At 42.1% G+C, this 23,417-nt stretch overlaps 1 protein-coding gene across 1 annotated transcript in view; it reads left to right on the top strand.

Moving 5' to 3' along the window:
- Positions 1-23,417, top strand: part of LOC309549655 (opsin-5-like) — a 79,978-nt gene that overhangs the window by 43,708 nt on the left and 12,853 nt on the right. Inside the window, exon 2 of the mRNA XM_082250037.1 lies at positions 14,782-15,075. Coding sequence (XP_082106163.1) covers positions 14,782-15,075 — 294 coding nt within the window. The remainder of the gene's footprint in view (positions 1-14,781; positions 15,076-23,417) is intronic.

Below are 23,417 nucleotides of genomic sequence, written 5' to 3'. Positions count from 1 at the left end.
AAAGGAAAGAAGCACTTTAAGGTCCTGGAGTGGCCTAGCCTGTCTATAGACCTTAATTCCATAGAAAATATGTGGAGGAAGCTGAAGGTCCGAGGTACCAAACATCCGCCTCAAAACCCTAATGACTTGGAGAGGATTTGCAAAGAGAAATGGGACAAAATCCCTCCTGAGATGTAAACCTGGTGGCCAACTACAAGAAACGTCTGACCTCTGTGATTGCCAACAAGGGTTTTGCCACCAACTACTAAGTCATGTTTAGCGAAGGGGTCAAATACTTATTTCACTTATTAAAATGCAATAACAGTTATAATCAGTTTATAACGTTATAATTAGAATGTGTTTTCTGGATATTTTTGTTGTTATGCTTTCTCTCACTGTTAAAATAAACCGACCATTAAAATTATAGACTGATCATTTCTTAGTCAATGGGCAAACGTACAAAATCAGCAGGGAACCAAATACTTTTTTCCCTCACTGTACATATTATACACATTACAGGGATGATTTGTGGCAGCTGTGCGAATGTCTCAGCGTTTTGTTTTTTTATAAATAGACCCCCACATGGTCTGAAAAGCATTTAGCAAATGAAGATACAGGCAACCATAAATGGTCACACACAGTCAGATTTTATTTCAGGTTTAATCTGTCTGATCAACAGAGTTTACCAGGTAAATTTGGGTGTCAGAGTTCTTTCTAAGGTTTAGGTTAAAGCAATATTAACCACTTTAGGACCGGAGGATTTTCCTGCTTAATGACCAGACCACTTTTTGCAACTTGGCACTGCGGGACTTTAACTGACAATTGCGCGGTCATGCAACGCCGTACCCAAACGAAATGTACGTCCTTTTTTTCCCCACAATCAAAGCTTTCTTTCGATGGTATTTGATCACCTCTGCGCTTTTCATTTTTTGCAATATTAATAAAAAAATAGCGAACATTTTGCAAAAAAATTTACATTTTCTACTTTGACAGTTAAAAAAGATTCAATATATTCAATTTTTGTCATATATTTAGGCCAAAATGTATTAAGCTACATGTCTTTGACATAAAAATTCTCAATGAGCGTATTTTTAACCGCTTTAAGAAGATTTTACCCCATTCCTGACCAGGCTATATTTTGCGATTCGGCACTGCATTAATTTAACGGACAATTGCGCGGTCGTGCGACACTGTACCCAAATTAAATTGATGTCCTTTTTTCCCCACAAATAGAGCTTTCTTTTGGTGGTATTTAATCACCTGTGCGATTTTTACTTTTTGAAAAAAAGAGCGACAATTTTGAAAAAAAAATCAATATTTTTCACATTCTGATATATAACATTCCCCCCCAAAAAAAATAAATCAAAATTTTTTAACATTTTAGGCCAATTTGTTTTCTGCTACATATTTTTGGTAAAAAAAAATCACAATAAGCATATTTTGATTGGTTTGGGCAAAAGTTATCACGTTTACTAACTACGGGAAAGATTTGTCATTTTTATTGTTTTTTACTAGTAATGGCGGCGATGTGCAACATTTTTTTTTTTTTGCGGGATTGCGACATTGCGGCGGAAAGATTGGACCCCTAACTGACATTTTTGACACTTTTGGGGGGACCAGTGACATTACTACAGTAATCAGTGCTATAAATATGCACTGTTACTGTATTAATGACACTGGCAGGGAAGGGGTTAACACTGTTGGTGATCAAGGGGTTAAATGTATACCTCATGCTTACTGACGTGTGTGGGGGGAGGGGATTGTGTGACACAGACACAGATCGCAGGTTCAGCTATGCTGAATCCTGTAATCTGTCCCTGCCTGTCACATAGGAGATCCGCCCGCTTTGTTTACACAAGCAGGCGGATTTCCTCACTAGATCCCTGGCGATCGGGGAAGAGTGGCGGTGATCACCGCCTCTCCTCCCCTGGCCCGACTCCCGCTGTGTCTGAATACAGGGGGAGCGAGCCTCCGGCAGCGAGTGCGCCGCCGAGAGGGGGAGGAATCCAGCGACGTAGGTCTACGTCGCTGGACCCAGGAGAGCCACTTTGCTGCAGTAGTATCCATGTGAGCGGTCGGCAAGTGGTTAAACCAAAAGCAAACATTTATTATATTTCAGCTTACCAATTCTTAGATGTGATGGCTGCATTCGTTTTCTTTTCTAGGCTTTTTTCCATTTTTTTCACCTGGTGATCCAGCCAGTAGATTTCAAAATAACAAGCTGTAGCCAGTTATAGGGATGAGACAAACCATTTACCAATGACAGGGGTGCTTACAATGATCAGCATTCATTTATATACTGAATATAAAACTTTTATCACAAAAGGAAAAAAAATGATGCTGTAATTGCTCATGAAGTATTATCTGGAGTTTTGCTTCAATTTGTTCGTTTATCGTGATCTGCTAGTACATCTAACACTCCAATCCCCCCCCCCCCCCCAGACTGACACTGCTGCTGTTTAAAGGTGTATCTGTCACTCCTCCATGCAGAGTGGGGGCACTCTAATATAGGAGGTGTGTTACTGGCCAGATCACCAGGTGAAAACAGAAAGAAAAAAGCCCAAGTAAAAAGAAAACTAATGCAGCCACCACACCTAATGATTGGTAAGCTGCAATATATTATATTTTTGGGTATGAACCTAAGGGGGAGTGTTTGGATAGGTTAGGTGTTAGGGGTATGTTAGGCTTGGAAAGTGTAAAGGTAACGATAATTAACAGGGATATATAATTATTAAAGGAATTATGGTTGATAAGAGGGCTTTGCTCTGGAAGGGGAGAAACCTGCAATCAAATGCCGATCACTGTTTCATGACCTAAAAACAATGAAAAACACGTTTATGACCGTCAGTTTACTGGATTAAGTAGAGCAGTGTCAGCCTGTCATCCCTTAGCGGAAAGCAGATCTGTCATAGTCTATGCATGTTTGCCCTGCAGCTGGACTCATGCTGAAATGGACACTGGAACAGCACAGTCTGTCACTTGTTATACTTGTTCCCCAGCAGGCTGTGTGTGATGAGCACTGGCTTGTGATTTGCATAGTGTCCGTGCTTATTCCTGATGGAAGGCATTCTGTCGTACAGAGATCTCCTGTCAGGTCCAGAGTCCTCAGGGTCAGGGGACACAGATTGTCCTATTCTTGTGGGCAAAGGTGGTGGGTGCTTGTAACAGAACCGCGACCTCACAATGTGCTTGTCTGCTTCCGTCAGAATACCGCTTCCTTCAGTCTTGAACATAGATATCAGCTATTCTAGCTGCCCCCATACAAAACTAGCCTGAATAGCTTGTATAAGATCTGGGACATTTATTGAACAAACTCACACAGAATATATACCTCACCAGGTCAGGTGCCTGATTACATTATCATATGCAGATGAAATTGTGTGCAGAAATGTAATTAATATAACTAAGGAACAACCAACACAAACAGTATTCTACTTTCCCACTAAAAACTAATAGATGACAGTGATTTAATTAACTTGAGCTAGACTTGCCTTCATTGAGCTCCTGGCATACCATACACATTATTATAAGTGTAAACACATCCCCACAGTAGACAATAGGTGAGTTAATAACCACAATCAACAATGTGTGGAAGACAGGTGGTTGAGATGATGACATTAGCATCTGCCAGGAGTCTGAATGTGCAGAGCAGTCCCCTATTGGCAATAGGCAGCTAGGCCTTTAACATGGATCCTAGGCCTAGAGTCCCAGAGTCTGTGTGGCTTGGGGAGATGTGGACTTGAATCCAAAGTAACATTACTCCAAGGGTTCCCCCCAGCATACATCCCACAAAGAGTGGTGTTCCCTGACAAGCCAGGGTCCAAAGTCAGTAAGCAAGAGGCTAACCTGCAGTCCCCTCCAAAAGCCCCTGTGCTGAGTGCGTTTGTAACAGTGTTCGCTTCGATTACACATCATAAAACGGCATTGAGTTAAAAGTTCCTTTCGTAAGATCATATCAAGTGCGGGGATAAGGTGTGAAGAGCAAAAAACCCTTAAAGCTGAACTACTACCAATGCAGCGCAGTGCAAGGAAAACCATTGCAGTAGCCAATACAACATAATGAAGTCATTGTAGGCCCCTTTTAACTTCTTTTACTATATCAACCTGGATTCCAGGACACACTTGATGAAGACAGATAGCTCCATTTCATTCCCTCTATAGCTCAGAGAGGTAAAACCTGATGAGGCAGTGGTAGCTGGGCAAGAGATCTGCAGCCAGGTGAGGGCCCTTTACTGTCAAACAAAGCGTGGGTAGCTGCACCAGAGCCTAATAGCATGCAGCTTCTCTTGAAGACCCAGCCACTGTGGGCAGCCCTCCCTTGATTGCTATCAGTATACTCCGGTTCCAAAAGGGTGGCTCTTTGCCTGGGATTCCTTTGAGTTGTTCATTCATGTTACCAGAGCTACATTGGACTTTACTGAGAAAGATGTGGGTTATGAGGATAATGACAAGTAGCTGTTTGAGTTCTGAGCTTTTTTACTTAAGTAGTGATTTGCAGCTTGGCTCTCTGTTGTACTAGAGTCCTACAGAGACTATGATATGTGGTATAATACGTTTTACAGAGTCATTGTTGTGTAATCAAAATCTGTAGCCACCCTGACTCCTAGGGCATGCTGTAACAATGGGATGGTTTGGATGGGCAGGCTGTAAGATTTGGTCGAGCTGGACTCTGTCAGCCTCTTGTGGCTCTATCCTTTTCTTCTGGATGATCTGAAGCAGAATCTTGTCTATTCAGGTTATGTAGTCAGTTTCTCCCCTGTATTAGTTGGTATGTTCGATTTTGTACATACCTGCAATGCACTGATGTCAGTAATTTATTCACTGCACCTGAGCAGTGCATTGTGGGGCGGCTTGTGACGTTAGGTCCCTATAAAAGAGCTGTCACAATCAAAACAGCTCAGAGCGCGGGAAGCATCCGGAGAAGCAGGAGCTTCTTCCTTTTTTTTTTTTTCTATTTTTCGGGCGGACGGGCGACTGATCATCAGGAGAAACTATTTTTTTATTTTTTTAATAAAGGACTTTTCCAAAACTGGCTTTTGTCTTAATTTTGTTTTGTACATTTTTTTGGTGAATGGGTAGGGGTTATATGTACCCGATATCCATTCACATGGGGGGGGGGCAGGATCTGGGGGCCCCCTTGTTAAAGGGGCTACCAGATTCTGATCAGCCTCCCCCCTACAGACCCCAACAACCACAGCCCACAGTTGTGGGGAAGAGACCCCTGTCCCCAGCACCCCCCCATGTTGAGGGCATGTGGCCCGGTATGGCTCAGGAGGGGGGGGGCTCGCTCGCCCCCACCCCCATCCTGGCCAGCCAGGCTGTGTGCTCAGATGAGGGTCTGGTATGGATTTTAGGGGGAACCCCACTCCCTTTTTTTTTTTTTTTTAATTTTGGCTTGGGGTTCCCCTTAAAATCCATACCAGACCCTAGGACTGGTGGGGGGGACCCCACACCATTTTTTTTAATTTTTTACCTGTATTGCCGGGAGCCGACAATACATTGCAGCCGCGAGTAAGTTTAAATTACATTTTTTCCTTTAGAAATGTCAGTATTTCTGCAGCAGGCTACAAACATCGCACAAATGCGCTACACTACAGGCACATTAAGGGGGCCCCCCAGGCACGATATTTAAAGGAATTTTTCATTTTTATTGTTTCACTTTAAGCATTGATACAATCACTGCTCCTGTAAAAACAATTGTTTTAAAAAAATCTTTTGCATTGATTCATGTCCCCCAGGGCAGTACCCAGGTCCCCATACACTTTTTTGGGCCAATAATTTTAATTTAAGCCTTTAAAATTAGGACTTTTGATTTTTCATGTTTGTGTCCCATAGACTTTAATGAAGTTTGCAACATTTCCCCTGTTCGAGATGTTCTGGTGCAAACCGAACAGGGGGTTGTTCGGCTCATCACTACCCAGCTTGACTGAAACAAATAACCAGGGACAACTTCCTCCCTATAAACAAGATCTTGAACTGCCCTCCTTTCCAGACACTGATAGTCTCTGAAGATGAAATGCAAAAGCTGCTTAAGGACTAGGAACACTCAGAAAAAGTAGCACTTTGTGAAGTAAGCAGCATACAGGAGTATCTCCCACTCCACTGTAGACACTGATCCCAGTTCTACTGTCTGAAGGACTACCAGCCCACTTGGCTGCTCTGAAGATATACCAGGGCATGGGACAGGACGGGTTAAGAACAATGCTGTCCTCCAGAAAGGCTTGCTATAGGTGGCAGTCTTTCCCCTTGTGAATCCCTGGGTGTGTTAATTTACTCACACTGTCCTACTTGCTCCCTGCTGCTCCTTGGGTAAGATTCCTTTCAAACCCCACTGCTGTCACAATCCCCCCCTTCCCAGCCTAGAGGAAGAGCCCCCCTCTCAGACTTAGTTGTCCTCTCCTAGGTTACCAACAGTCTCCTCAGCACTCCATCTTCCACCCGACTCCCCTGGTGGCATGATTCATCCATATTTAAGGGCTGGCTAAGCCACCCTGCCAGGCCCACTGCCTGGGAATTGGCCAAGCTCCTCCAAGCATGCAGGTCAACCCTCCTGGCCTCTGCCCTCTAGAAGTTTCTCTCAACTTCCATATAACCAGGTGGAGGCACCAGAGACCTGCCTCTGTGAGTCATCTAGCCTGACCTGCAGTAAACCCTGACCCAGATTCCAAACTCACTTACCATGAGTCATACAAATTAATTTACCAGCGATAACCTGATAGCACAGTAGAGGGTGCCACATCTGTACACTAATGTTTGCTTAATCTAATATAGGTTCTTGTAGCACACTATTAAAGAACCAGGTGTGTCAGAGGGGACAAAGCGGTTTATGGAGTCATGCCAGGGAACAGTGGACCCATCAAACCAAGCAGGTCCTGCAGGCATAGTGGTACATTAGTTAGGATTTAACTTCAGTAAAATGAAATTGAATAGATTTTTAAAGGTAACAGCAAATTGTTTCTTTGGCAAAGACTTGTCTTATTAACATATTTATAAATCAGTGAATGTGACTTTCACCAAACAATTTATGGTGGTGAATCAATCACTGTCATTTAAAGCACATGCACCTGGAAGAGTTACCTTCAGTGAATGTCAGATAAACCTCTTTATAAATATCTATCCTAAGAGTAACTTAAATTGGAACTTGACCCATAACAACTTGATAAAAAATAATGTTTAGCAAGGAACATACATTCTAAATTAATAATTATGCTACTAAAATTAGTGTGTGCTGTAAATTGCGTTCAGCATTGCTCCTGTTTCTTCTTGCTGGAGGCTGCCATTTTGCTGAAGCCCAGAGCCACTGAACACCCATCGATTTAACAGTTCCAAAAAAACTGTTACATTCCAGGAATGCCAGGACCCCTAACATTTGCTTGTGTCCTCAAACTGTCAAACCATCAAATGGCAACACCATTGCAGTTGCAGATCAAACAGAGGCAGCTTCATTGGCTTTAAAGGATAAGAGGGTTTATTTCTGCTTTTCATACTGGTGCGACATGAAAGTTGTCCGACTGTCGATCTGACTTACCCCTGCGACTTCGGTCAGACGTTGATTCAACTTCTATGCGACTTTAATGAATGGAGTCTGATTTTGTTCCAGCTTTGAGATAAATGCAACTAAGGGGAAACCCCACCCCAAAATTAAAAAAAATGTTGTGGGGTCCCTACCACGAATCCATACCACACCCTTTATCTTCCACCATGTTGAGGGCGTATGGCCTGGTATGGTTCAGGAGGGGGGGGGGGTGCTCGCTCGCCCCTCCCCCTTTCCTGGCCTGCCAGGCTGCATGCTCAGATAAAGGGTCTTTGGATTTGGGGGGGACCCCACACAGTTTTTTAATTTTTATTTTGGCATGGGGTTTCCCCTCAAGCTCCAAACCAGACCCAAAGGGCCTGGTAGGATTTTTTTTGGGGGGGGACCCCACGCTGTTGTTTTTTTCAATACATTTTGCATTGTTAACATGGCGCACACCACAACACACAACAGGAGGGGCCACATGTCACATGTCATAGGTTGGATCAGTTAAGATGGTGATTTGACTTGGATGCGACTTCCATTATATTCAATGGGCTGAATTTGCACCTGAGTTGGACCAAAGTAGTGCAGGAACCTTTTCAGAAGTTGGAACGACATAAGTCCGTTCAGTTAAGACGGCACTCATAGGAAAACATTGAATTTGAAATGTCATTCGACATGTGTCCTCAAAGTCGGAGCCAGTCGCACCAGTGTGAACCAGGCCATTGGCTATTTGACCTCTACTAACTTAGCAGTGCCTAAAAATGAAGACCAACTGATCATGTGCCGAGCAGGATGAGAGAGAGTATTACTGTATTTTAAACAGTATAGACACAAATTTTTAATGTTTTACATCTATACCTGCAAATAAGCCAGCCTGAAGTAATTTAGCAGGACTTCATTTTCTGACTAAATTTTCCACTTGAAGATACTTTGTAGCTGGAACAGGCAGCGCAAAAATGTTATTCATGATCATTATTCTGGAAAAGACACAAAAAGACATATTGGAGGGGGGCATACAGGTGTGGGCGTTGTGAAGGTCGGGTGATTTTATACAGAAAATGAGACAGATAATGAGAGCAGTGGGAAACTAAAGATGAAATAAAGAAATTATGTTAGAGAGGGAAGAGTGATTTTTCTTTGGAAAATATCCTTCAGATCAATGAAATCTTGACTTAATGGCTCTCAGCTGCACTCCCGCATTCTTATAAAAAGAAAGACACACTATGTAACAGAGTGAGTAATAGGGTACAGTAAAACCTTGGTTTGAGAGTAACTTGGTTTAAGAGCGCTTTGCAAGACAAGCAAAATTTTCAAATAAATTTTGACTTGATATACAAGCGATGTCTTGATATACAAGTAGCCTCAAGTCACAGCTGATGATTGGAACAGGCACATCTAAGGATGCAGGCATCAGGGGTAAAGCTGTCCACATAGGACTATCCTCCGCACCATCATCTACGTCATCCTTTCCATGCTGCCCCTTGCTTTCAGATCGCTTTACTGCAGGGTGGTCTTCCCGGGCAGGATTACAGACTGGCAGCCGGCGGTGCAGAAGATGGTCTATGTGAACAGCTTTACCCCGGATGCCTGCATACTTAGATGCGCCTGTTTTATTCATCAACCATGTGAGTTGCTAAATGTTGTACCTTCATTAAATGGAACCATATTGCTACCCTGTAGCTCCTGCTGGATTTTGCTTCCAATCCCCTTGTGGAAGCGGCTATTTGTGGATGGACATTTTATGGTTACACAACCTATCGCTGTGTCCATAATCTTTTTATATGGACTATAAATTGAAGGATTTGTGAATAAATGGTTGTGGAACGAATCATCTGAGTTTCCATTATTTCTTATGGGGAAATTCGCTTTGATATAAGAGTGCTTTGGATTACAAGCATGCTTCCGGAACGAATTATGCTCGCAATCCAAGGTTTTACTGTATATGCAAAATCAGAAATGGATAACGCTGATATGAATAGGGTGAGGTCAGCGCCAGCTACCACACTACAATGAACCACATAATAACTTATACTATGCATGGAGAAAATACTGCAGCCAAGAACTATTCAATTACCGTCACAAGTGTGTACCCATTGGAAGATTTCCTCCTTATGCCTGTTCTGGTGGCAAATCAAAATGATGGATTTTCTCGGAAATTCAGTCCCTGTGACCATAGTCCCTGCAACAAACAGAGAGCGTAAGGGCTCTTTCACACGGGCCTTCCTTTTTTTTTTGCCCGATCAGGTCCTTTTTTTTTTTTGTAACGGACACGGATGACACTTGTGTCATCCGGTCCGTATGTCCGTTTTTCATCCCATCCGTTTGCGGATGAAAAACTGACATAATGCATGTCTATGTAAAAACGGATGTCTGCGGATGACCCCACTGACATCCGTTTTTGCTTCCGTTCCGTTTTTTGAAAGGAAGAAAAAATAGGGTTCTCCTCCGTTCAAAAAAACTGAACTGAACTGAACTGACAAAAAACGGATGTCAGAGGATGATCATCCTCTGACATCCGTATTTACATAGAGATACATTATGTCCGTTTTTCATCCGCAAACGGATGGGATGAAAAACGGACATACGGAACGCCCGTGTGAAAGAGCCCTTAATCTCTAAAGCGAGGACACCACTATAAAATCTTGAGAAAGATAGCAAAAAGACGGGCACACCGACCTAGTGCATTACCACTAAAAACATTTATTAAATAGTAAAATGCATAAAATATACTCACAAGAATAGTGTGATAATACACACATATCAACAATTCCATGAATGCGTGAAAATGACTCAAAGGTGGTCCGGCCCTGCGTGATGCTGAACCACGTGCGATAAATCGCACAGAGCTGTTGTGGCTTTGACTGACGCGTTTCGAGGGTGAACCCCCCTTCCTCAGAGCCAAGAAATGCTGCTGCCGCACGCTACACAGGCGGGGGGCTAAATGGAAGCTGGCTCCACCTACTCCTGACCCACCCCATAGGGGGTAAAGGTCAACAGGCGGGGGATGATAGAAAGCACTACCCACGCCAGCATAATCCGCCCAACCCCCCAGCTGTAGTAGGCTGGGGCGGCTGCACTGATAGTAAACAACATCTAAAACACTCATCGTGACAATATAAACCTGAACGGGTGATGTCAATATGGTGACATTCATACATACAGTAAATGCAATAAACGGTCATACAGATAATGTGATATATGCATGTATACACATTTTATAACACAATACTTAAACAGTGTAATCACCTTGCAGACCAATTTAAAAGGGACATGGGATATGTTAAAAATAGCTACATGAAATACATGAAGTGTACTAGCCTTTGCTGTGGGTGATAGGTCATCTGGGTGCTGTGATGCCATTTGGGTGGGATCCACTTCGCTCCAGAGCTTCTAGACAGGGACCAGGGAGGGGGGGGGGGGTGGGCGAGGCAGCTATTCCAATACATATCCATGACACTGCCGGTCGTTCTGACAATAACACACTCACGCCGGCAGTGATCGGGATGACCTAGATGCTGGATGCTGGAAACTTGCCTCTTCCTTCCCATTATTGCACTTGAGCGCAAGGAGATTTGAACCACTATAAAATATTGATGGGGTTGCTATCCCTGAATTAAGGGAAAAGAAAGGAAGATACGGCTGCACACCACCATCGTTCCAACATGAATTTATTGTGTCACCATAGCGTGACACCGGGACATGGGACACAGAAGACAAGTGACGCATTTCACATTTAACATGTGCTTCTTCAAAAGGGTATTTTGAAGAAGCATGAGTTAAGTGTGAAACACATCACCTGTCTTCTGTGTTCCATGTCCTGGTGGCAGTCTATGATGACACAATCATTTCATGTTGGATTGATGGTGGTGTGCAGCCGTATCTTCCTTTCTTTTCCCTTATTCACAGTGGGGAGCCGAGGCTAGCACCCAGCCCATCCAATCCTATCCATCTGGATTACTTTTACCTGTAGAAGCGTCCTTTCCTTGGATTTGTTGCTATCTCTTCCATACTCCACCTATAATGAAAGGGTTATTTAAAAGCTATGTGTACACAAAGTATCTCAAAAGCATAGGTGTAAATGGTTACTTACTTAAAATCCCACTAAACTGGGATTTCTGAGAGATATAAACAAGGAAGCACAGTCTTTGCGCAATATTCCTAAATTGGATAATAAAGTGATAATAAAGGTTTAGATTAAAAAAAAATATATAACAAACGTCATATTTACCTGCTCTGTGCAGTTGGTTTTGCACAGAGCAGACCCGATCCTCCTCTTCTCGGGTCCCCCACTGACACTTCTGGTTTCTGCCCCGGCCAGGTTGCCCCCACATGCTAGCATGTCTTAAAAATAAAACCATTACAGCTCATTTACATCTACTTTAACCAATTGCTTGCTATCTAATTGATAACGGTAACCAGCTTCAACTAACCATTGTGGCACATTGCTATTGGGGGGTAAGCGCTTTAAGTCTTAATGCCTAGTTGTTGCTTTGCCACCTCCTCCCCTGTGAATCCTTCTGTGTAACATATTTATAGGCAGGCTAGGGGGAGAGGCAGTAGGGTATTGGACTCATTTAGTGCCACAGGTGTGAGCCTTCACCTGTTCTCTTTCGGAGCTGACCTAGAAAAGTGTGGGTCATATTTAGCATGTGTTCCCCTGGGAACGTGGTAGCTTCTCCCGCTATGTAAATGAGATTTCCAACATATCTCTTTTAAAGAAGAAGAATAGTCACCTATTACCTGGGTGCAGGGTGCAGGTGTGGATACAGGTCTCTCTCCCCTAAAGAGTCTTGTAACTTTTCTACTGAGCACAGCCAAGCATTTCCTACAATGACTGCTGTTATGTTAAACATTACCAAGGTAAAATTGGCAACTTTGTAAAGATCTAGTGTGGACTTGTTATTTACTGGTAAAAGCGGGCTGGATAGTGGAACAGTGCTTCCATTAAGCAAGTTTGGACCTCCCTAGAGTTCTTTGGGGAGCAAAGTCTGGGTTTTCCTTCCATTAGTTGAGGGGACGTTGGGGAGCCAAAGAATTGTAGACTGACACATGTGACCACCGAGCAAAACAAGGAAAGAGATAATTCCACTTGTGGTCTCCTCTATACTACTACTACTACTGCTACTACTTCTACTACCACTACTACCATATAGTTTAACCTGACGTCATATGACATCCTCCCCTTGTTCCCACTCATGCATGCCTGTGGGGGCGTGCAGCATAGTCATCGGTGGTGAGCTGTGTCCCTCGAACATGGAGCATCACCAATCAGGGTAAAGAGCCAAAGATGCAGGCTGTTCACATGGTGTGTGATCACCATGTGATCAGCTGTGTCCAATCAAATGATCAGCTGTGTCCAATCACAGCTGGTCACATGTAAACAAATGCTGGTTATCAGCATTTCCTTTCCTCAGCACTGTCAGTGTCTGTTAAAGGGGACATTTACACTTATAATCAGGGCCCCATCAGTGCCGCATATCAGTGGGTTAGTGCAGCATATCAATGCCCCCTTTATATCAGTGCTCATCAATGCAGCATATCAGTGCCCCTTATCATTGCAGCATATTAGTGGCCATCAGTGCCGCCTCATCAGTGCCCATCAGTCCTGTCTCATTAGTGCCCATCATTGCAACGTCCTCAGTCCCCATCAGCGCAGCCTTATCAGTGCCCAACAATGCAGCCTATCAGTGCCCATCAATGCAGCCTCATCAGCGCACATCAGTGAAGAAGAAAGATTATTATTTGCAAAATTGTATAACAAACAAAGAAAAAGGTTATTATTTTTTTTTTTGTTTTTTTAATTTTGGTCTTTTTTTATTTGTTTAGCAAAAAATAAAGAATCCAGTGGTGATTAAATACCACCAAAAGAAAGCTCTATCTGTCTCAAAAAAATGCTAAAAATGTCATATGGGTACAGTGTTGTATGACCTCGCAATTGTCATTCAAAGTGTGACAGCGCTAAAAGCTTAATATTGACCTGGGCAGGAAGGGGGTGAAAGTGGTATGGAAGTAGTAAAAAGAAAAATTCCAGGCATGCCCATACAGGCAGTATCTGGAGGTCACCTCGTAGGGCAGGGGTCTTCAAACTATGGCCCTCCAGTTGTTCAGGAACTACAATTCCCATCATGCCTTGTCATGTCTGTGATTTTCAGTTTTACAATGCCTCATGGGACGTGTAGTTCCACAACAGCTGGAGGGCCGTAGTTTGAGGATCCCTGTCGTAGGGTTATTGGGAGTCTGTACAGAGAACATTTCTTTCTTTCTCTGCTTCTTGCAGCACCAATCACATTTAAACTGCCAGGGCAGATTTGTTTCTGTCAGAATACAATGTCCTAGGGAAAGGAGGGGGGTGTCTTCCATGCACCTCATTTGTGTAAATGCAATGGCTGCGAGAAGGTTTTTTTGTCTTTTGTTTTTACATAAGCGTTTCCAAATGTGAGACACAATAAAGTCGTTTTAGTGGACGCATTTGGGAACTCTTCTCCTGCGTGATCAGCAGGGGTTCTCAGAGGACCAGATTACTGACGATGTGCGTGCCAAGAGGGAACTATCTGATCTCCGGATATACTACAGCATTGTGAGAATGTAAAACTGAAATACCAAGGCTGGCCATACACGGTTACTATTTTCCCAGCGAAGCCAGGGGTGTGGATTCCTCACAAACAAGGTGGATGGGGGTACCCCACTCACTGGCAACAACACTGTCAGAATGCACTGATCAGTGGCACCAGTTGATTGACTGCAGTTGCTGACGGTAAATCTAATGCCTAAAGTAGTAATTAGTTTGTTTTTAGTTTCCAATTCTGCTTGCAGTGTAGCAGTGTGTTATCACACCAACATTAATCATTTGCCCTATAATGCCCATATTTTTCAGCCTTAAAACAGATGCCAAAAACTAAATAAACAGCATTAAAGTGTTTGCTCTAAATATATTTTGTCAATGGGGGATGTAGAGGAAAATACTGTTTTTAAAGTCATATGATATTCATCAGCTATCATTATAAGTTTATTTAAAGGACAGCAATGAGGGTTTTATTTGATTTTCTTAATCTGTTATGTAAAATAGTCTTTAAAGTGGACCTGTCATAATAGGAATCATGGCACAACCATTTCTGGCCTATTAGCAACTGCTTGTTACCTGGATGCCTGGCTGACCTGCTTACAGTATACTCTTTGGATCTAATACTTGTGCTTTGTGTTTTCTTATTCACAATACATTCATTGTACTGTATATGAAGGTCTCTTATACAACACACTTATTGGCATCTTTTTTTTTTCTGCAGCCATTTTAAGTGCGGTGGGTAATCTGGCCGTACTCGCCACAGCGATAAAATGTTCATCACACTTGAAGTCTCCAGACCTGCTTTCAGTAAACTTAGCCATAACGGACTTTGGTATGGCCATCACCATGTACCCTTTGGCTATTGCCTCTGCATGGAATCATGCCTGGATTGGTGGACAGCCGACCTGTCTTTATTATGCTCTAATGGGATTCTTCTTTGGAGTAGCCAGTATGATGACTTTAATGGCAATGGCAGTTATCCGCTACCTGGTGACCAGCACAACCACAATGACCCGTGAGTAAGAACCTTCAAAATAACATCATATATGCTAACAATAGAGATGTGAAGTGGATTTACAGTACTTGTAGGGTGAGGTCCCTTCTCAGAAGGACCCTGTAGAATACTCCTACTCAGAAGGCCAGCCTAAAAGGCATTACTTGTAAAGTGTAAGTCAACGGGAGGAAAGGATCCCAGTGGTACTCCATAGGATGGGGCCTATCACTGATAAAAATGATTTTCTTAACAAAAAGGGCTGACCTTTGTAAAAATATACTTATCCGTTATTTTTTAAATGCAAGAGAAGGGGCAGTTCACTGTGTTGCCCACATGGTACATTAAGTTACTGTTTCACTACTACAATCCATGCACAGTGGTCTCAGCCTAATAATTTATGATGATTACACAAAGCATGTACACAGATGGTCCATATTGTACAGTTGCCTTCACCCATTCATGTCTATGGACAGCTGTATGCAGCTTCAGGACATCCCTGCCCGAAAAAATACGCAGAAATACAAAGATGTATTTTTCCCCCACAAATAGAGCTTTCTTTTGGTGGTATTTGATCACCACTGGGTTTTTAATGTTTTTGCGCTAATATAAAAAAAGCATACATTTTGAAAAAAAAAAAAAAACCTATATTTTTTTTACTTTCTGTTATAAAAATATAGCCAATAAAAAAAAATAAAAAATTGAATTGCTTCGTAAATTGTGGCCAAAATGTTTTCTGTTACATGTTTTGGCAAAAAAAAATCCCAAGAAGTGCATATTGATTGGTTTGTGTGAAAGTTGTAGTCTACAAACTATGAGATATACAGTATACTGGAATTTTAAGTATTTTTTTTTTTTTTTATACTAATGGTTTAGTATGCAAGGTTTCCAGGCCTATGGCCTGATGTGGGTTTGCCATTAGTACCAGTAATCTCTCCAGCCCATGTGAGCTGCGACCCTGGGTGTGATAACTGAAGCAGCGACAACTCCGGCATCTTTGTTTGTGGTTTTTATTGGAATAAAGGGGATGGGAGAAGGGAATGAGTGGGATACTCCTTGAGGCTTAAACTAATTACAATTGGGACTTTACTTCTGAAATTCCCCGTTGGCGCTTCCTTGATGCCAGCCAGCGCAAGACAACGCTCACTGACACTGAGAATATTCTGGAAAACAGAAGAAGTGCTGAATCCTCGACTTATAGTCCAGAAGATCCAAGACTGAGAACTGTAGAATTCCTGACACTGTTGTACTGTGAAAGTCACTGAATACTTTCTCCCGCCTGGCACAGCTTGAGGTAGTATATAGTAGAATTCTATATAGCTATCACTTTAACTGGCACGCTCTGTACAATTCAGGGACCAAACTGCAGGTGCCCTCTTTAACCTCGAACTCTTCAGGGTCCACTGACTATGTACCCCCTCTGTAGCTTCAGGGTCCTAAACCTAGGTACCCCCTTTGGATCCAAGAACCTCTTCTGGAGTGGTCCCCTCTAACTTCAGGCAGACCTCAGGGGCAATCCTCAGTACTCATGACCTGTGTAGGCTTTCCTAGGACTGGACCCCTCTCTCTCTCCACAGGCTCTTGGCACACTGGATCCCCTCAGCTCAACTCAGCACTCTCTGGACTCTCAGGCGACACCCCGAGACATCAACCTCCCTCAGACAGGAGGAGAGACAGCCGCACTCTCCTTCCTGGGACTCTGCTCCCGCCAAAGATACAGTGCCACGCACTTCCCCCCAAATTTATACCCACTCCCAGACTCCTTTGCAGCATAATCTGCCTTCTGGGGTAGTTACAAGCTGGAATGTGTCCCCTGATTGGGCTTCCCACACTGCCCTATGAGAAGCCTCTCACAGGAGCCAGTGGGGATACTTCTCGCCTCAGCTGGCACATCTGGAAGCCCTGACACCCTAGCTAAACAAATCACAGCCCTGCTGTTAGGCAGACAATGCCCACTATACATTTACCTAGCACCTACCTGTAGGGTGCTACACTAATAATCGTGGTGATCAGTGACTTATAGCAATCTGACACTAACTCTGACGCTAACACTAACTAACAATTTGTGGGAACTGGTCAACTGCCACTGACATCTCCAGTGACACTAATACAGTGATCAGTGCTAATAATAAACACTGACACTGTACTACTGACACTGGCTGGGAAGGGGTTAATATCTGAGGCAATCAGAGGGTTAAACGTGTGCTTAAATATGTTTCCTGTGTGTACTGTATAGTGATTTTACTAAGAGATGTGCTGAATTTTTTCACTGCTGTGCAGAGAAACAAAAACTGGCACATCGCCGCTGTCAGAAGAGAGCTTTGTGTTATTTACATACACAAAGCTCTCTCCTGTCAATTGCTCCAGCGATCAGCGGCTCCTGGCCATAGATCATTGGCTGGGAACTGGTGATTGGCATATGCTGGAGCCAGTGACAGCACAGTGCGTGCGCCCCCTACCCAGAAATACAGGATCACATATTCTGTGATTCAATTGAAGTGTGTTACATTGAATCTTAAGGTGAGCGGCCATTACAGATGGTGGTGGAGCACTTAGATTAAACACTGGATTGCTCAATTTTTTAAATATCACTGGATTTGAAGTATTGTTACAGCACCTTACTAAGAACTTTATTTATGATTGGTGTGGTTCACGTTGCACTGGATTTTGGAGGCACTGCCCCTCTGAGCTATTATGAACTATCACTGTCTTTCATTTATTGCACATAACATTTATTATTATATTGTTTTTTATTATATGTTTTTTCCTTATATGATTATTTTGTTGTTTTTTTGGTGTTTCATTGTGAAACATTAATTATTTTAGATTTAGTGCCATTTCATTCCATTTCTAGGTTTAAAATATTGATTGTGTATGTGGTGACACTACAGGTGTTGGCAGCTCCTCACAATACTTGTGTATTATTTTTGGGACATTATAATCCGTGATCCTTTTTGTTTCTATTATTCCTGACATCCTTCCACTCTTTTTAGTGACAATTTCTTGTGTCACCTACTTACATACTTACATGTGTCACCTACTTACATACAAAGTGTAGCGCATAAGTTATCCATCTTTTTTCCAGGATCATGTGTATATAAACGTGAATCTGCGCAGCCGGCCCGCACAGTAGAAGTCAAACTGCAATGCGCAGTCGGCAAGTGGTTAAGACCTCCATCTCTCACCCCTTCAGGGTTTTCTCCAGAGCCTCTCCCATCCTCTGGAAATACCTACCTCAATCTGTTCAACTGTGTCCTACTGTGTTTGCCCTTAGGTGATCCCTGAAAACTCATCTCTTCAGATAATCCTATCCCATCTCTACCCAACAACTGAAATTTTACTTTCTCCATCAACTCATCCCCGCACAGTTACTACCTTTAAGCTGGCCTTTAAGCTGGCCATACATGGGTCAGTTTTTTTGTTGTTCAGCCAGTGGATTGAAAAAAAAAAAGTGACCCGATTCCCCCATCCAAATTCAATGTGCATGTGGAAATCATCCCCGCTGTGTCATTGCGTTCTGACAGCAGGTCTCCTCTACCATCAGAATACACTAATCAGCGCTGGAGCTGACTGGCTGCAAGTGCTGATCAAATGGAAACTTTCCAGGAGGAATGTTCATGAGAACTTGATTGATAGATCGCATTCTCATGAACAGGAACAGCCATAGATGGATCGAAATTCAGGCAGTTCCTGCTGAACTGGCAGAATTTCGATCAATGTATGGCCAGCTATAGCATCACTTGTCATTCAGTTTTTAGATTGTTAATTCATGAGCACAGTCCTACCTATCCTCTTGCCTTGAATTGTATTTTAACAATACCCTCCCCTTTATATTGTAAAGTACTGCACAAATTGTTGGCGCTATACAGTATAAATCCTGTATAATAACATAGCGCTTTCCCCGTGAGGGCTGCTTGTGTGACCCCAGTGGTTGCCCTGATCTTGAAAGTCTCCCGGCTCCTTGGACGCTCTCTGGGTTCACACATTTCTGGCTGTACAGTGCAGACACTAAACTAAAATGCAGTAAGGAAAAAGAGAAACCCAGCGCCACAAGAAATATTTGGGCAATAGGTCACAATACGAAAAAAACAATCTGTGGCCAATAAAAGAACGGACCACAGCAACTCAAATTTTGGTAAACCAAAAAAAAAAAATGAAAGAGCAGAGAAAAGCAGCGCTGGTCAAAATATCCCTCTGTGTCCAACCCCTAAATTATACTACTAATTGGTGAGTTTATAAATAAATTAAAATATATATATATTATGTGTATCAAAACCATCCATTTACCAGAAGTTATTAAAATTAGGGATGATCGAACGGTTCGGGTCGACCATCGGTTCGGCCCGAACATTGGGTGTTCGAGGTTCGGCCGAATTTAGAACTTTTTGCCCAAAAAGTTCGGAATTCGGCAACCAGAACCGCCCAAAATGCAATGCTTTAGGAAATGGGCTTTAAAAGCCCGTGATTGGACCAGAACCATTAGCAAAAGCCAATTGAAGGGGCAGGAGAATGCTAGGAATGTGATTGGAGTGACTAGGGGGTCCCTAGACCAATCATTAGTGAATATGCCCCCCAGTATATAAGATCGCCCCCGCCATATTCCTAGCATTGTTATACTGGACATGGAAGAGAGTGGAAGCAGTTCTGTTAATTTTACTTTAAAAGTGTCATTTAGCTATTTTTAGTGTGTGGAAAGGGATATCTAGTGTAGTTAGAGTGCTCCATTACACTTAAGTTAGCTTCAAAAATTGAGTTTCTGTAGGGAAAGTGTTAAGTGTAAGGGGACCGTAGTGTAGTGTAGGGTTAACTGGCAGTGACTGCTATGGAAGGGTGACCGCTATAGAGAAATGATCATTTCTCTGAATTGCTTCGGCACACCCATATGGCTTCTCACCAGCCAAGCATTTTTTATTCTGCAGGGGCTGCCACTGCCAGTGCTTTTTTGAGGACATGTTTGATGTCAGACATGACATCTGAACATGTGTATAGGGGGTATATATAGACATATATGTCTGAATATATGCCCCTAGACATATATAGGTGTGATAGTAGCAGAAATAAATGCTTGCGCTAATGAACTCATTTACAGTAATATATTTCTGCTACTATCACACCTATATATGTCTAGGGGTATATATTCAGACATATATGTGTATATATACCCCCTATACACATGTTCAGATGTTTTGCCTGCCTCAAAAGAACCCAAACAAATGCCAAAAAAACACTAGCGTCAAAAAAAAAAAATGCCCAGGTGTGTTTTTGCTGGCATTTTTTGGGGGTTTTTGGAGGCAGGCAAAACATCAGAACTTGTGCACAGTACCACTATACACAAGTTCAGATGTTTTTCCTGACTGCAAAGAACCCAAAAAAATGCCTTCTATTAAACCGGCAAGGTGTTACAGCAGCGGAGCCAACCTCCTGTGCTGAAAGTTTTCTAATACAAACAATCTTTTTTTTCATGGTTCTGGACATGCTACAGAGCTGAAACTTCACATGCACACCTTTTAGACCCCCCGGATACTAAATCCAAAGGAAAAATCAAAAAATCTCTTTTTTTTTTTTTAATTTTTCAATAATTGGCTTTTTTTTATCAAAAATGACAATTTTTAAGAACTTTTTTTGTGTGATTTTGTGTCTGGGGGGTCTAAAAGGTGTACCTGTGAAGTTTCAGCTCTGTAGCATGTCCAGAACCAGAAAAAAAGATCATATAGGTGTTAAAGTTAAAGGAGGGTCCCGACCCACATCCCTGTTCTACTGAAAAATTATCTTTTTTTTTTCATGGTTCTGGACATGCTACAGAGCTGAAACTTCACATGCACACCTTTTAGACCCCCCCAGATACTAAATCCAAAGTAAAAATAGTTAATGGGGCATGACCCAGAACCCTAGGCACTTTTTAGGGGCATTTATTGGGTTTTAGGGCTTAAAAATTGTGTTTTTTGATTACCGAAGTTCGGGTCCCATTGATTTCAATGGGGTTCTGAAATCCGAACCGAACTTTTGGGAAATTCGGGTGTTCTGGTCGAACCGAACTTTTCAAAAGTTCGATCATCCTTAATTAAAATGTGATACGACATAATATACATACATTTCAATATTAAAGTGCACTATATGTGCAAATATGCATCAATAATAAAATGCAAAATGCTCAATAAAATATAGTGAAAAATATATAAACAAATCAATGAAGAAATTAGTGCAAAAAAAGTCAACAAAAAAGTCTTCCTTATTTCAACATGATTCCTATGCCTTTCGGTGTGACATCCAATGTGATCATCCACCATTCATACTTAATTACCTCACAAGAGTTAATGGCTGGTAATTGTTTAGACCAAGCTAAAAAGTGTATATTTTTGCACCTATAACCTTAATAACATGCATATTCCATATTAACAATCAAACATTAATAGTCACCAAAGGCTGACGTATTCTTCAGTTTCCTACAATCATGTGTGTATACTGAATGTGTGTAGGATACTGAAGAATACTTCAGCCTTTGATGACTATTTATGTTTGATTGATAATATGGAATACACATGCTATTAGGGTTTAAGCGCAACAATATACACTTTTTGTCCTATAACTCACATTGTGGGAACACAATCAGATTGTATGCAGCTGCCCCCCCCTAATAGATTAATTATATAACAACCACCCAGCAGGTAACACAGGATAACCCACTTATTTTCCTAAAGTTATAAACTAGCAACTGCACCTCTTTGAAAGATCCATGAAAATAACTTACGCTACTCTACATTCTCCCACCTCTCATACAGGTCCCACTTACACATAGATGCAGAATAGGCTTTATTTTGAAAATAATTAAAACGCCCCCAATTTCATAGTGTCTAACTTGACACTAGGAAGCAACACTCAGTCGCATTGCTAATCACCCTTGGCTGCTGATTCAAGCCACAAGTACAATCCTAGCTTGCAGCAACATCCGTGTCCTTACCCGGCCCTACATGTTTCGTCATGTGACATAGGCAAGTAATCCTTTACTCAATATTTTGCAAAGAGCTAATCAATGAATTGACGAATAGGTACACATGAAATTCTTACAGTTAGCACAATAAACAGAATAATCATGGGCATGAGATATCAAACATGAAAGAGCAATAGCAACTTGCATAAACAATGCTTGGAGTTTTTCAGAATTTGTGGGGTTTTTTTGTTCACTCGCCTCTTGAGGATTGGCCACAAGTTCTGACCGGGATTAAGGCCTGGGGAGTTTCCTGGCCATGGAGCCAAAATGTTGATGTTTTGTTCCCCAATCCACTTAGTTATCACTTTTGCCTTATGGCAAGGTGTTCCATAAGGATGGAAAAGGCATTGTACATCACCGAACTGTTCTTGGATGGTTGGGAGAAGTTGCTCTCAGAGGATGTTTTTGTACCATTCTTTATTCATGGCTGTGTTCTTAGGCAAAATTGTGAGTCCACTCCCTTGGCTGAGAAGCAACCCCACACATGAATAGTCTCAGGATTCTTTACTGTTAGCATGACATAGGACTGATGGTAGCGCTCACCTTTTCTTCTCTGGACAAGATTTTTTTCAGAATGCCCCAAACAATCGGAAAGGGGATTCATCAGAGAAAATGACTTTACCCCAGTCCTTAGCAGACCAATCCCTGTACCTTTTGCAGAATATCAGTCTGTCCCTGATGTTTTTCCTGGAGAGAAGGGTCTTCTTTGCTGCCCTTCTTGACACCAGGCCATCCTCCAAAAGTTTTCTCCTCACTGTGCGTGCAGATGCACTCACACCTGCCTGCTGCCATTCCTGAGCAAGCTCTGCACTGGTGGTGCCCCAATCCCACAGCTGAATCAGGAGACAGTCTTGGCACTTGCTGGACCTTCTTGGGCTCCCTGAAGCCTTCACAAATGCAGTGGAAGTGTTTTTTTAAGGGATGAAGTTCATTTTCATGGCAAAGAGGAACTTTGCAATTAATTGCAATTCATCTGATCACTCTTCATAACATTCTGGAGTATATGCAAATTGCCATCATAAAAATGGAGGCAGCGGATTTTGTAAAAAAAATATACCAGAGCATATTCCCCGTGCCTGGTGATATATGAGTAAAATATAGATATATATGTTTTAGCAGCAGCTATAGAAAAGGTGGATGGGTGTTTGAAAGAAATAGCCTGGTGGTGAGGCTACCTATAGAACTTGCTGGTATGTGCACACCTTAATAAAGAGGTTTAGTGCAGAAATGAAAATAATGTATTTGTATCTGTGGTAAAGATTATATATGTACCCTGGTGTTTTATAAACAATATGTTTAGCTGATTCACACCATATAAAACATCTAATTCATTATTAAAAATTATAAATAGTGATAAATTATACACATATATTTCATA

This window comes from Pelophylax lessonae (assembly GCF_965119305.1).
Source record: "Pelophylax lessonae genome assembly, chromosome: 3".
Lineage (NCBI taxonomy): Eukaryota > Metazoa > Chordata > Amphibia > Anura > Ranidae > Pelophylax > Pelophylax lessonae.
The sequence above is the reverse complement of the archived record's forward strand: the minus strand, read 5'-3'. Positions and strand labels throughout refer to the sequence as shown.